We start from the raw sequence: 14,970 nt of genomic DNA, 5'->3' as shown, positions 1-14,970 counted from the left end.
AAAAAAAAAAAAAAAAACACATATAAAAATATAATCATGGTTGACGTTCAGCCCCTTAACCTGGTACATCATTAAATGTCAATGGTGGGTACACTGTTATGTTGGCTCTTCACAGAAGTACAGCAGTACTTGCAAATACTGACTAAATAACTGACTTTTGGGGGGTAGACAGATGTGAGTGAAACAACTGATGTGTGGTTAATTATGAGCCCCTAAAGTGATGCCACACACTGAGAACCAAAGAAACATTAGTTGTGGTGTTAGACATAACTACATCTTTTTAAAAAAAATAACCTCGTGTTTACTTAAAAATTGTATATTATGAACAGACATAGACCAGGGTAGTATTTATGGACTGGAGTACATAAGACAAGAAAGACAAGAAAAGAGGGAGGGGGGAATTTTTCAAAGATTTTTGAAAATAGGCAGTTGGGTGTGGTAGCACAGGCCTATAATCTTAGTGCTTGCTCAGGAAGCTGAGGCAAGATTGCTGTGAGTTCAAGGTGAGCCTGGGCTACATTGTGAGTTTAAGGATAGCCTGAACTACATACTGAGTGAAATCGTGTCTCAATCAATCGATCAATCGGTCAGTCAATAAATAAATGTATGTAGGCATTTGGTAAAATTTGTATGTTAAGGGCACCAGGATTACTAATAAGTATTGTAGGAAACAGCAAAGTTTTCTACCTAATTGAATGATAAGCGCACAAATTATTCCCTTTCACTCCAGGGTACTACAGCTCTTGTTACTGAAAAGACTGACCCCACATTGGTTTTTCCACTGAAGCCAGTTTTACTTTAAAGAAAAGAAGTTTAAAAGACAAGCACTAGCAGAAAAGTATAAAAACAAGGTATAAGAAGTAAAGCCCTATTAATATCCTGAGCTGTCAAAGGCCCAAGTCAACAACTTCTGACATTGCCAGTCTTACAGAAAACCCACTACTATTACGGACTACTGGACTATGTTGGAATATTTTGCTGAATTCACACACCTACAATATTTAGATGACAATGGAATACCCTTTTCTGACAAAACTAAACAAAAAAAGGGGGATACAAATGAATGTCCATTTTGTATCTGTATATTCAAAATAGGACAGATATACAGCTGCATTCTCTTAATTCAATGAATAGAGAGATTTGTCCTAATAGTGTTTATGGATAGGATATCATGTCTGCATCTTGTACAATAAATAACCATTAAGACAATAATATGCAATGTGTTAATTATTGAAACTGTGCTAGTAATCGGTTTTGAAACTGTCTCATTGCTATTTGTTTCTCAATAAAATTATTTTTAAAAAAGAAAGACAAGCACTTCATAACATTGAACAAGAAAGTTTGCTATTAGGTTTACTTTGTAAGATGAGTATTTTTGTATTTAAATACTGTTTCAATAAATTTAATAGGAACAATTTTAGTTTTTTCAATGACCTACTTCCCTGTTAAAGGATTTTTAATAATCACATTGTGAATTCTATAATACTTGCTTTACTTTTCTTACTACAATTACTCATAAAAAGGAGCTGTACAAAAATGATAGGCTGTAGAAGAGATCCTTATTAGCTATGAATATTAACGGTTGTTTTCAGCAATGATTTTTAGTTCATGGTGAGATGAATGTTCCTTTTCTGAAAGTTTTTACATAAATAAAGTCTATAAATGCAAATCAACTTTAGCTTTCATTTTAACTTGACAGCCATGCTGAGCAATTTTTATGCAAACAAGATGTTTTCATATACAGTTTCCAAATGGCTTGTTTCTGTGAAAAACATTGCATAATCAAAAGTTAATATAAATTATCATCCATTAAAATTATCTATACTGAATAACCTCACAGTGGCTGAATTAATTTTATTTCAAAAGCTCATAGATTATAGAAAAGGGGTCTCTCTCTCTCTCTCTCTCTCTCTCTCTCTCTCTCTCTCTCTCTGTCTCCTCTCCTTCTCACCCTTTCTCTCTCCTCCCTCTCCCTTTCTCCTCTCCCCCCTCACCCTTCCTGCTGTTTCCTTCTGTATCACTGCCTTCCCCCCAACTCCCATTGTTTAAGACTACAAAAAACAGCCTACAGGAAATAATGTTGATCATAATGAAACATAAAGGCAAAGGGAAAATTTGAAATAATAAAAAACTTCGACCTTCTGCTTACCACCATTTTCACTCCCTGATGAGATGAAATTGTTTTCTTACATTAAACTGGTATTCATATCACCTCTTCTTTCTTTCTGTAGTGACCTAGAACCAGAATGGCTAGATAGTGTACAGAAAAATGGAGAACTGTTTTATTTGGAATTGAGTGAGAATGAAGAAGAAAGCTGCCTTCCTGAAATACCACCAACGGTGAACCATGTTAGATTCAGTGAAAATGAGATTATCATTGAAGAAGATGATTACAAAGAAAGAAAAAAGTATGAACCCAAACTCAAGCAATTTACCAAAATTTTAAAAAGTAAAAGACTTTTGCCCAAGCGCTATCATAAAAAAAACAGCAATGACAATGGGCCAGTATCCATTTTAAAACAGTCTAATCAGAAAACAGGGGTTGTTATCCAACAGCGGTACAAAGATGTGACTATTTATGTAAACCCCAAAAAACTAACTGTCACCAAAGCCAAAGAGCAGCTCAAACTTCTGGAAGTGCTGGTTGGAATTATCCATCAGACCAAATGGAGCTGGAGAAGAACGGGAAAGCAGGGCAATGGAGAGAGACTTGTGGTCCACGGCCTGTTGCCAGGAGGATCTGCTATGAAGAGTGGTCAGATTCTCATTGGTAAGTGTTGCTGACGAGCATCAGTCCTTGTTTGCACAGAGGCAAGATTAAGGATGATGATTTGTGAGAGGACGATAAAAAACAGCTATGTACAGTCTCCATAAAGTAAGGACTGACGAATGATAATTGGTACAATAGTAAAATTGTACCTTGTATACCACAGGGTGCAGGGATCTTAAATTAAGCACTTTCTTGTACTGAATAAATACATTTGAGCTTTCAGGCCAGGGGGCAGCGGAACTAATTTTCAAGTTAAGCATTATATGAATTTATTTCATCTTGCTTATATTTGCTGACAGGAAAAAAGTTGGTACAATGATAATTTTAGGCTTGTGTGAGTATATCCAGTAAAATGTTACCAAAATATATAATTTATGAATAAAAATACCTTTAAATTGTATGTTTGCACTTGAGTATGCTAAGCTGAACTGGTATGAAATTGTTTCATTTGGCATAATGAACTACAGTGGTGTTACACATAAGTTTCCTTTTAAGGATGCCTGTCTTAAAGTAATCCTACCAATTTTGAAGAAAAACTTAAGTTTTACAAGCTATTCTGAATGTATGCTAAAATGAGCATTTTGTGGTACTGATAAAATTAGATATGTTAGATATAATATGTTGGGCATATACATGCTCACAAACATGATGTTTGAATTCAGTTAAATCCTCAAACTTCTGGTAAGAACTTATTAATTAAAGATTAATTATATTTGAGCATATACTAGTGCAATATAAAATTAATGATGGTCCTTAATGCTGACAGTTCTTTAACTTGCCTCAGTTTAAGAGAGATAAGTAGGTTGAGAAGTCACTTTGCAAGTTTATCTCCCACTTCCGTTCTTGGCCAAAAATATCTGAAAGTCTCTTGCTACATTACATTACATTATATTACATTACAGGTATATCGCAAATAGGCAGACAGTCCCACACAATGTGGTAAATGTTACAATACAGCATTATAAAGGGGATCTTAAGGAATCATGTAGAAAGGGAACCTGTGCAAAGTGTGTATTCCCAAATGGTCACAGCAAGACTTTCACATCATCTTACAATGGGATGTTGATTGAAGCCCATAGGCTAAGCCAGTCCCAGGTCCCTGCCCAGGCACCGCCCATGGGGAAACTAGCTCACTCTGGTCTTTCCCCACTCAGGCACAACTTCTAGGGACTTAATCCTGCTAGTCTGTTACTGAGGAGCCACCAGAAGACGAAAGCCAAACAGCCACAGAATTAGATTAACGTGCCAGCAGTTATTGGGTTGTCACCTCCAGCAGGCAGAGAGAAGCCCCAAGTGTACTGCTTTTATTCACTCAGACCTGAGTGTAAGCAGTTAAATTAACACAAAATTCATCTGCCTTCCACTGTCCATTAGTACATGTCCAGGTAGACAACCTGATCTCAGCTGTCTTTACTTTTCCCTAGAACTGGCAACATCATCCTGGTGTGTTTCCAAGAGTACTTACTGCCTTTCTCTTTGTACTCACAGAGGAGGCTTCTCTGTTCTCCCACAGTTGATCCTCCTTCGATAGGGAGTGACTTCTGGGTCCTTGAATCAGGTGGACCTGTAACTGCAGGTTAAGTGATGCTGTGTGCCTTACATGAGAACAGATGCTTTGGTTATTTGGGGGACACTTGTTCTTAGAACCCAGGCACCATTCTGTGAGGAAGGCCAGGCTGCATGGAGAGGCCAGCATGAGTGATTGGTAGCTTAACGAAAGCTGCAGCCTCCAGAGAAACTTTTGAGAGGATCCAACCCCAGTCATCATCTAGTTATAATTACATGAAGAACCTTTGTTGGAGCCCAGAGAGCCAGGAGAGATACTTATTGTTTTAAGCCACAGAATTGTTGGGATAGTTTATTATGTAGTAATGGATAACTGAAATAGGAGTATACTTGCATTTTGTTAGGTCATGTTTCTTTCTTGTAATGTGATGGGACTGAACAAAACTATCTCTAAGGTTTGCTCTTTTTAGGTCTATAAAAGACCAGGATTCCTGCTTAAGAGATCTTACCTGGTTGTTTGCTGATCAATAATTTTAGAAACTTCAGCTAATGCATTCTCTTTTTTCTTAGGTGGGGCTTTTGCTCTGAATACCTATTTGGATTTGGTATAGACAAATCTCTACAATTCTTTTTACCATTTTTTTCTTGAACCTAGTGTGGAGAAAAGAGAATGGATCATAGGGAATAATACAGTTTCTACCATAGAGCTTCCTACTGCTAATCATTTAAGGATTCTAATTTTCTTTCTCCTTTAACATACCTTCTGACCGAACATGAACGGAAGGCAAAAAGCAGACCATAACTTTCTGTAAGTGTTATAATATGGCATCAGCTATAAGTGTTAAATAATGATCTAAATAAATGTCATTCATTCATTCATTCATTCAATAAATATATTTACTGCCTACTATGTATCAAGTTCCATATCAACATTTTCCTCCAAGCAAATGCATATATGTACAGTATCTATGACTCATCCTCACCACAGAAAACTTATAGATAAGTGGCCAATATATATAAACTGTAAAGTCTCAAAAAAGTATCCATATAGGTAAAAAAGAAGTTTGATCCTCATTTCATACTATAAATAAAAGTCAGTTTTCATACCATACACATCTAAATATGAAAGATAAAAGAATCAAATTTGTGGAAAATGATATAAGAAAGTATCTTAAAGCCTTGATTAAGATTTATGAAATACCACTGACCATAACATAAAGGTTAACTGTACATTAAAATCAACTTAGAGGGCCAGCCAAATAGCTCAGCGGATTAAAGCACCTGCAAGCAGGTGCAGGGGCCAGGGGTTCAATCCCTGGCACCTGCAAGCAGGTGCAGGGGCCAGGGGTTCAATCCCTGGGCCTGCCGTGCCAGCCCTGCCCCCAGGGCATGCTGAGACAGTGACTGAGACTGGGTGTGGTGGTGCATGCCTGTAATCCCAGCTCTTGGGAGGTTGTGAACAGGTGGATCACTATAAGTCCAATCTAGTAATGAGACCCTGAACACCCTGTAGACCCTTCCCTAAAAAAAAAAATTAACATTCCATTAAAACCAGACAGTACTATATGAGTCAAAGGCATATAACTGAGAAGGGGCTTTTTGAAAGTGAACTGTGAATAATAATAAAAGTATAGACAACCCAGTTAAATAATGGACAAGAAACCCAAACAAGTACTTCACAAAAGAGAATATCCAAATGACAAACATATAAAAGTATTTTCAACTTTTTATTCATCTAGGAAATAAAAATTAAAACCATGGAATACTACTACCCATGGTTCTGGTCATAGTCCTGGAAGACATGATCCCAAACATCGAAATTCTGAAAAATCAAAATCCCTAAAGTCTAAAATCTCAAAATTCTTAGTCCCAAGAGTTTAAAATTTCCATTATTTTAATCCTAAATGCTGAAATCCTCAAAATCAAACTTCCCGTGGGGGAAAAAGGTCACATAAGAGAGGTAAAAAGCCAAATTTGGGGAAAAGGATTGGCCATGCAATGTGGCAAGTTAAAAACCTCATTAACTGCTTTGGTATTTCTTCCAGCTGATTAAATTCTAGGAGCTTTTAATGAGTTAAAGCTGCATTTCCTGAGGAAGCCAGCAACACTGCTGAGTGGGCTGAAAATAATTATATACATAGTAGGATAAGAAGACATTCATGCATTGGTGTTGCTGTTTGGTTGTATTATATCTACCAAACTTGTGGTCTGACGCAAGTGCATATGGATAGCATCTCAAAACAAATTTTTAAAAATCTATAAACTGTATGCCAATATAAATATTCTTACTACTTTATAAGGTAACAATGATCAAGATCCTTTATACCTCATTTGGATAAACATAAAGACTAAATCTAATTTGCAAAAATAATTACAGCTATAGGGCCACAGCCAGCAATGACTTTCCCAATTTTTCTACAATACTTTCTAAATTAGTGAGAAAAATCTTGCACTTGTTTCTCATCCACTTCATCAGGGAATATGATACTCAGGAATGTGATAGACTTTGTAAATGTTCCAAATGATAGTTATAATAATTGTTACCATGTGAAAAGACATACACAATGGTTGGGAGGGTCTTAATTCTTTCCTGTTTAGTATCTATATACTATAGATGAGAAACTGAGATTGAAGCAGAAAAAATAACAAAGCTTAGTGTAGTGAATGCTCTGGGTAGTAAATGTTGATTTTTTGAATTTATAAAATTGGCAGTACAGTAACATTTAACCAAAAAATAGATTCTTCCCATGAAGTCAAAGTTGGCTTAGCTTAAATGTATGTGATCTTGTCCTGCTGTCCCATCAGACATCAACTGACTGAAAAATATAGTGAATGTTTAAATTTTTTTAAATTTACCACAGTAATAAACACATAGTCATGAATCCTACTTAAATATTCCCCTTTATTTGGAACATACTTATGCTGTCATTTTTACCACTGTATGAAACAGTTCTGAATTTTTTTTTTTTTTTTTTTTTTTTTTTGGTGGAACCAAGGATTGAATTCAGGCCCTTGCGCTTGCCAGGGAAGCGCTTATTCCACTGAGGCTTCTCCCCGGCCCTGAAATTGTTTCTTTAGTGTCTTTATGAGGTCTGCTCAAAACTACTGTGAATGCTATTACCAAGTATCTTCCTTCAGAAAGGCAGGCTCATGAAAACATTATTGTGTCCTCATTCACCTTACTCACCCAGTCAGATACCATGCAGCTTCTTTTGTGAAGTCAAAATGACCATGAAAGGTAAACATTTTGAAACTATTCAGGATCTGAAGGCAGCCATGACAATGCAGCTAAGACACAAAAGACGACTTTAGAACTGCTTTTGAGTGGTTTTTAGAGATGAGGGTCTCACCTTATAGCTCAGGTTGGCCTTAAACTCATGGCAGTCTTCCTGCCTCAACCTCCAAAGCATTGGAATTGTGGCTGTGTACCACCATGTCTGGCTGACAATGTGTCTTTTACTATAATTTTTAAAAAAGTAAACACTCACTGTACTTTTCTATCACAGGTAACATTTTCTAATGTAGTGCATAAATACCCGCTTCCAACAAAATTAAGCCATGCTGACTTCCAAATATGCCCTGTTTAGCCATCTTTTTTCTTTAGCATTCATAGTCCCTTACTCTTACTTGCTTTTTAATAAGGACTGCTTGTATTACTGCACACGTTTTCTATTGCTGCTGTATTAAGTTTTCTATCTTTGCTGAGACAAAACACCTGACACCAATAGTTAATGAGGGAAAGGTTTATTTAGCTCACTTTTAGAGTTTCAGTCCACAGTCAGCGGGCTCTGAGGCAGAGTGGCATGGCAGACGTATCTCACAGAGGAGAAATAGTTCATGGTGGGCAGAAGTTAGCAAAGCAAACCGTTCTGTCCCTTATATTGAATCCAGTCTACCGGGATTAGGGCACTGCTAGTCCAATCAGTAGCCTGACTGAATAATCACTCACTTTTTTTTTTTTTTTTGTGGTACCAGGGATTGAACTCAGGACCCTGCGCTTGCCAGGCAGGTGCTTATTCTACTGAGCTATCTCCCCAGGGCCATAATGACTCACTCTTAATCCTAGCAGTGCACCATGCATGAATCAGTCACACCAGATTCAGCCACCTATGAAAAAGCCCCACCTGTGCCTGCATGAGGCTTTGGAAGGACATCTAGACATAAACCATAATAGCTGCTATAACAAATTATTACAACTTACTGTTTTAAAACATTGTACATTTATTATCTTATAATTCTGAACTCTAAAATGAGTTTCCACCAAAATTAAGATGGTCATAGTGCTGCATTCCCTCTGGAGACTATAGGAGAGAATCCCTGTTCTTGGCTTCCTCTGAGGCCTTGACAGTGATCCCTTCCACAAACTTTAAAGATAGCAGCTTAGAATTTTCAAGTCTCTCTGACACTTCTACCTCTGAAAAGACCCTTATAATTACATTAGGACTTCTGAAATAATCCAAGATAATTGTGCAGTCTCTTCATTTAATTATATCACTAAAGTTCCTTTTGCCTTGTAAAGTAACATGAGTGCAGATTTTAGGGATTAGGTTGTGAACATCTTAGGGAGAGGATTTTCTGTCTGACACTTTTTTGGTTTTTTCTTTTTGGTAAAATGAGACTCTTTGTAATAATACTAAATGTTTACTGTAAGCAGTTTAGTAAATATAATGAAGCAAAAAGGAAAAAGCCCATATAGCCAAAAGCAACATTTTTATATATGTCCTTTATATTCTTTACATTTATGTGTCATTTTATTTCAAAAATGTTTCAATTAACACATAATGCATGTATTCATATAGTGTTAAATTTCAGTACATATGTATTGTATAGTGAGCAGTCGTCGAATTAATGTAATTAGCTTCTCCATCACCTTAAACACATTTCTCTATATTGGGAATACTCAGAATCTTCTAGCTGGAATTCATGCATCTACAATATTTGGATGGCAATGGAATACCCATCTCTGACAAAACTGAACAAAAAAAGGTGATATAAATGAAGGACAATTTTGTATCTGTATATACAAAATAGTTAAGATAGATGTATAGCTACTTTCTCCTAATTCAGTAAGAAGAAAGATCCGTACTAATAGTGTTCAGACAGGATATCATGTCTGCATCTTGTGCTATGAATGACTACTACAAAGACAATATGCAATGTATTAATTGTAACTCTCCTACCAACCTGTTTTGAAGCTGTCACATTGCAATTTTTTTCTCAGTAAAATTAATTTTAAAAAAGCAAAATCTTCTAGCTGGAATATGAAAGAAATTATAAATAGTTCTTATGTTACATGTTCATTTTGTATGTAGTAGGAATAGATCATAAACAACTTTTGCATATACATTTGTAATAGCCCTTTCTCCTTATGAAGTAGCTGTTTACTATGTGATATTGAGTACATGCTGAGAAATTCATGGGGTTTCTCAGTTAAATTTATATTGAAGAATTTAAACATTGTAACAAACCGATCACTAATCTTTAAATTTTATTTGATAGGTTAGTTTAGTTTTTTGAGACAGGGTTTCACTGTGTATTCCATGCTGGCCTTGAACTCTCAAGTCTCAGCCTCCCAAGTATTGAGATTGCTGGTGTGCACCACTACACCCGGCACTAAATTTTATTTGATTCTTGAATCTATCTTTTGATAAAGTTTTCTTCCTATTTTTACCTATCAACCCCGTCCATTTCTTATGTCACACTTCATTCAGTGCATTTTTGTTTAGCTGTTGAAGTGGGACAGAGCATACTTGTGACTCCCACATATCAGTTAAGAAAAAGCTTTCCTCGAGTACAGGTACCCACTGCTGTGATGTGATATCCAGGAAGCCTATGTGAGTCACTTCATAGACATGTTTAGGAAACTTTAAAGAAAAAAAAACAAGTACCAGAGAATCAGAAGTGTTTAGACACTTCTTTTACAGAAAAAACTACTGTACTCTATAAACATTTAAAGATTTGTACACTTCTCCTTTGAAATTAACTTTTCCTATATTTTCATGATGATACATGACTCCTACTTTTGTTAGACAATACTTTTAGGTTATACCCCCTAAAGCCTTCAACAACCAAAACGTATTCACTAAGGTTTAGAGGACGAAGTCATTTGGGACATTATCCACTGGAGTTTAGTTTAATAGATTTAAAATAGTTTCTCACTGTTTAGTTGCCTCAAAAATAATATAACCTCTAGATAACTAAACCCAACATAACAGTGGTCCAAAAGTTGTTGGGTTTACATCAGTATTCCAACGCTATGCTCATCATTCCTTTTCTTTTTAGAATCACAACAGCTGTAGTTTGGCATATAGTACCTTATATAATTTCTTAGGAGGAATTAGAGGGCCTGCCAAATAGCTCTGGAGGGGCTGGGGAGATGGCTCAGTGGAATAAGTGCTTCCCTGGCAAGCGCAAGGGCCTGAGTTCAATACCCAGTTGCGCAAAAAAAAAAAAAAGCCCAGCAGTTCAAATTGCCTGCAAGTAGATGCAGGGGCCGGGTTCGATCCCTGGGCCCACTGTGCCAGCCTCGCCCCCAGGGTGTGCTGAGATAGCAATTGAGACTGGGTGTGGTGGTGCATGTCTGTAATCCCAGCACTTGGGAGGCAGTAAACAGGAGAATCACTACAAGTCCGATCTAGTAGTGAGATCCTGAACATCCTGTAGACCCTTCCCTAAAATACAAAAAAAAAAAAAAAAAAAAAAAAGGAATTATTAAGCATGTTGCTTTTATTTTTCCAAATGGAAGTGAAGTTGGAAGTTTTAGTTTAGCCTACAAGTTTTTACTTTAAGGAAAAGTTCTCAGGTTGCTTAAAGTACTATAGTAATTGAATCAGTGGCCACTTGGAGCTCTAATCTACGTAGAACTCTGAGCATTGGTAGCCTCTGTAAGCGTTCACGGGATAGCTTAAGAGACGACTCCTAACTCTGCCTACTCTACAAAGGAACCAAGGGAAGAAGAGCAGTAATGAAAGTATAGTGTTTCCAGCTATTCCCCAAATCTAAAGGGGGCTAGATGAAGCCTAGTGGTGGTTTTCTTAAAGAAAACGAATTCTGAATGTAGGGAACATCAGTCTTTTATAAAGAACAATAAATAATAGTTTTGAGTGAGACACTGTCCTTATAACACTGTGTAGTAACCAAACTTGACTTTGCTCTGGAGATAACTACCTCTGTCATCCAAGGCTATTTGCTATACGAATATCTTTGAAAAAATAGACCATAACAAAGACTCAGTATTATGGCTTGTAAGAGGAAGAGAAACTTGAGAGACCCATAGAAAATTATCTATCACACTATTTTACCTACCTATGTGATTATTACCCATCTTCTCCAAAGAACATTAAACTTTATGAGGATAGAGATTTTGCCTGTTTTCTATCTTTAGTGCTTAACCAGTGCCTGACTCACAGTAGATGCTTGATAAATATCTGGTGGATGTGGAGGCCTCCTTTCATATTTTGCTGGCTCCAAGGCAGACTGACACATGGCAGATGGCAACAGTTCATGGTGGTGGAAAAACAGCAAGAGCCAAAAGGGAAGAGCAGTGGCTGTGGCAGCTAGCAAGCCTCTCTTCTTTCCTAATATTGTACTGAGGCTATCTGCCCCAGGGCAAATATAGCACCCACCCATAATCACAGCATTCCATCACAGACTCAAGCCTGCCTCAGTGACTGCCTGAGGCTTTGGGGGGACAGCTAGACACAAACCATAACAGTTCCCTAATGATATATTTTAGAATGATGAAAATATAACTTAGATATTTCTGTAGTTCTATTAACACATCTTGTGGACGTTTCAAAATTGCTTTTAATTAGGTTCTGAAAGTGAACTTTTATTTTAATATGGATCTTTATTTATTACTAACCCGGATAAATATAAGCATTTAAGGAAAGGAATGGAAATGGAAATTTTTACTGAAACATGCTATGTATTTCAATATGGTTGGAACCTTTGAAGCCAAGAACTATGTGTAGACACAAATCAGTAATAGTGAATGCCACAGAATATTGAGTTATGCTCTAACACATGGTTTTAATTAAAACTTCAGCTGAAATTTTTTACTGTCAGTAAGTGGTTAGACTCATTTTGGTTAAATGCAGTATTTGATTTATTCTGAAAATGTTCCATTTGTCCTGTAGGTTTATATAACTCTTCCAGTTATATTTAGAATGAGAATATTCATCTCTAGGTTATATTTAATCATACTGCACTGTTGGGAAGCATTATAGATTAAGAAGAGTAGAGTTGGGATTGCTCCTATAATTTTGGACAAGTTCCTGGATATCTATACACATTTACCATTATATTTTAAGGAACCTAGAATAAATGATTTTTCATGTTTCAGTTCTAGATCTTTTTGGTTTGGGGATAGCTGCACCACTATCTCTTATTGTTATTTTGTTTTTAGGTGATGTGCTTGTTGCCGTCAATGACGTTGATGTGACCTCTGAAAACATAGAAAGAGTTTTGTCTTGCATTCCTGGACCTATGCAGGTATGGATAGTCTTTTCGTATACTGTATAATAAAATACATAAAATAAATATATCTTGTACTATTTTTAAGATTCTATTAACTCATGTATAATGAGGGCATTACATTTGTACTGCGATTTTTAAAAAATTTTAACTCTTTATAATGTTTTTAGCATTAGGGTATTGTTCTAAGAAGAGAAAAATGACTACAGATAAAACTCATTCTAAGCAAAGCAGCAGTAATAATAATAAAAAACATAATTACCAACTTGAGATTATAACTTCTGTTTGTGCTGGTGGCAATCTAGTTCCTAGAAGAATTATTTTAAACAGTTATGGAATTGTTTATTCTCTGAGTTATATTATTGATAATACATGTTGTACATTATACATTGATTGTATATTTCTGTTGTTTTTTATGTGTGGTTTTGTTTACTTTAACAGTTCAGTTTAATTATTAACTTGATTGGCTTGGATGCTGCCTGGGAGATTAGGAACACACACCTCTGGATGTTTCTGGGTGGGTCATGGAGGTGCGATCCTGGAGTCTGTATGTGGCCCTTGGCCCCTTCCTCTGTTGCTATTCTCCTGTTTTATTTCCCTGTCACCATGAACTAAGCATCTTTGCTCTGCCATGATGTTTCTGGCTTGTAGGCAGCCAACCATGGACTAAATCTGAAACTGAGCAAAAGTAAAGCCTTTCTCCTTGAGAGGGATTTGGTTCTACCAGTAAAAAACTTATACATAGATTATACTTTCTCTTGATTTTTCTGTAATGTAGGTACATCTCCTGAACTTTTGTGTGCTACTTAATTACTTCATATTCCTTGTAGATAAAAACTTTATTTATACTAACTCCCTTAGATACTTTAAATACTGACATTTTCTATGACAGATAACATTTTAGTCTATTAAATGTATTTTGAAAGTGCTATACCTTTTAAGATTTTTGTTCTTTATTTAGGATCTGTTCATATTAACATAAGGAATTATCTTTCTCTTTTATTTGGGAGGTAGAGAAGATGATATATTTTAAATGAGTTAGAGGGTCCAAAAGGCAGTGAGAGGATGAAATAATTTGGGGATTGGTCAGGATAAAGAACAAAATCCCTGCCACATAGAGTCTTACCAGGATCTGATTTAGATTCTAAAGTAAGGCCAATAGTAAAATTCCTTATTTTATAAGATTTCCCTTATGCTTACTTTTCTGAAACATATACTGTACATTTGGACAGAGAGAGGCTGACTGACTCTGACTTTGGAAAGTTAGCTCTCTTTAAAAATGTAAAATGAAAGTGCTGGAATAATAATGGCAGCCAGTAATCAGCCTTGTGCAGTGCCAAGTGATAGAGGAGGAGATGAGGTGGGACCAGGGTTGTATTACAAACAGCAATAACCAAGTAGGTATTAGTTATCCATGGTGCTAGAATAGAATGTGCTGTTATCCCCTTTAATCAGTAACTGTTTGAGGATACTAAGATGCATTAAAAGTCCAGGGTACCCCAGTGGGCTTAGGTAGCAACTACTTACCAATTAGTAATGAAGAATTGCAGCATTTTAATCACTGAATAGCTTCCCTCAGAGTGGCTATCAGCCTGGAGTGAGGGCTACTTCTTTCTTCCTGATACTAGTTTAGGTAGACTGCCAGTATTATAGGAGTTCAACCACATTTATGTCTACTACAGAGTTACATTATACTTATACTTCATAACAGTTGCAAATTAAATCATGCATGCATGACAGAAAAAAAAGAAGAAAATAATTTGAATTATTTTGTGTTTTTTTGCAATGTAATTTTTTATTTTATTTTTTAATAATTTTATTGAGAAACAAATAGCAAGGAGACAGTTTCAAAACTGATTACTAGCACAGTTTCAATAATTAATACATTATATATCATTTCCTTAGTGGTTATTCATTGTACAAGATGCAGCCATGATATCCTATCCATAAACACTATTAGAATAAATCTTTCTATTCTTTGAATTAAGAAAATGTAGCTATATATCTATCCTATTTTGAACATACAGATACAAAATGGTTGTTCATTTTTATCCCCTTTTGTTGTTTAGTTTTGTCAGAGAAAGGTATTCCATTGTCATTTAAATATTATAGGCGCATGAATTCAGCAAAATATTCCAATATAGACCAATAACTTTTTTTTTTCTGGTACTGGGGACCTTGTGCTTGCCAGGCAAGTGCTTTCTTTTTTTTTTTTTTTT

General features: G+C 35.9%; 1 protein-coding gene across 1 annotated transcript in view; it reads left to right on the top strand.

Moving 5' to 3' along the window:
* Positions 1–14,970, top strand: part of Intu (inturned planar cell polarity protein) — an 81,558-nt gene that overhangs the window by 4,648 nt on the left and 61,940 nt on the right. Inside the window, exons 2-3 of the mRNA XM_023708746.1 lie at positions 2,235–2,770; positions 12,684–12,769. Of these exons, the coding sequence (XP_023564514.1) occupies positions 2,235–2,770; positions 12,684–12,769 (622 nt within the window). The remainder of the gene's footprint in view (positions 1–2,234; positions 2,771–12,683; positions 12,770–14,970) is intronic.

The sequence above is a fragment of the Octodon degus genome, unplaced genomic scaffold (genome assembly GCF_000260255.1).
Source record: "Octodon degus isolate 3935 unplaced genomic scaffold, OctDeg1.0 scaffold00530, whole genome shotgun sequence".
NCBI lineage: Eukaryota > Metazoa > Chordata > Mammalia > Rodentia > Octodontidae > Octodon > Octodon degus.
This window is presented reverse-complemented; position numbering and strand designations above follow the sequence as displayed.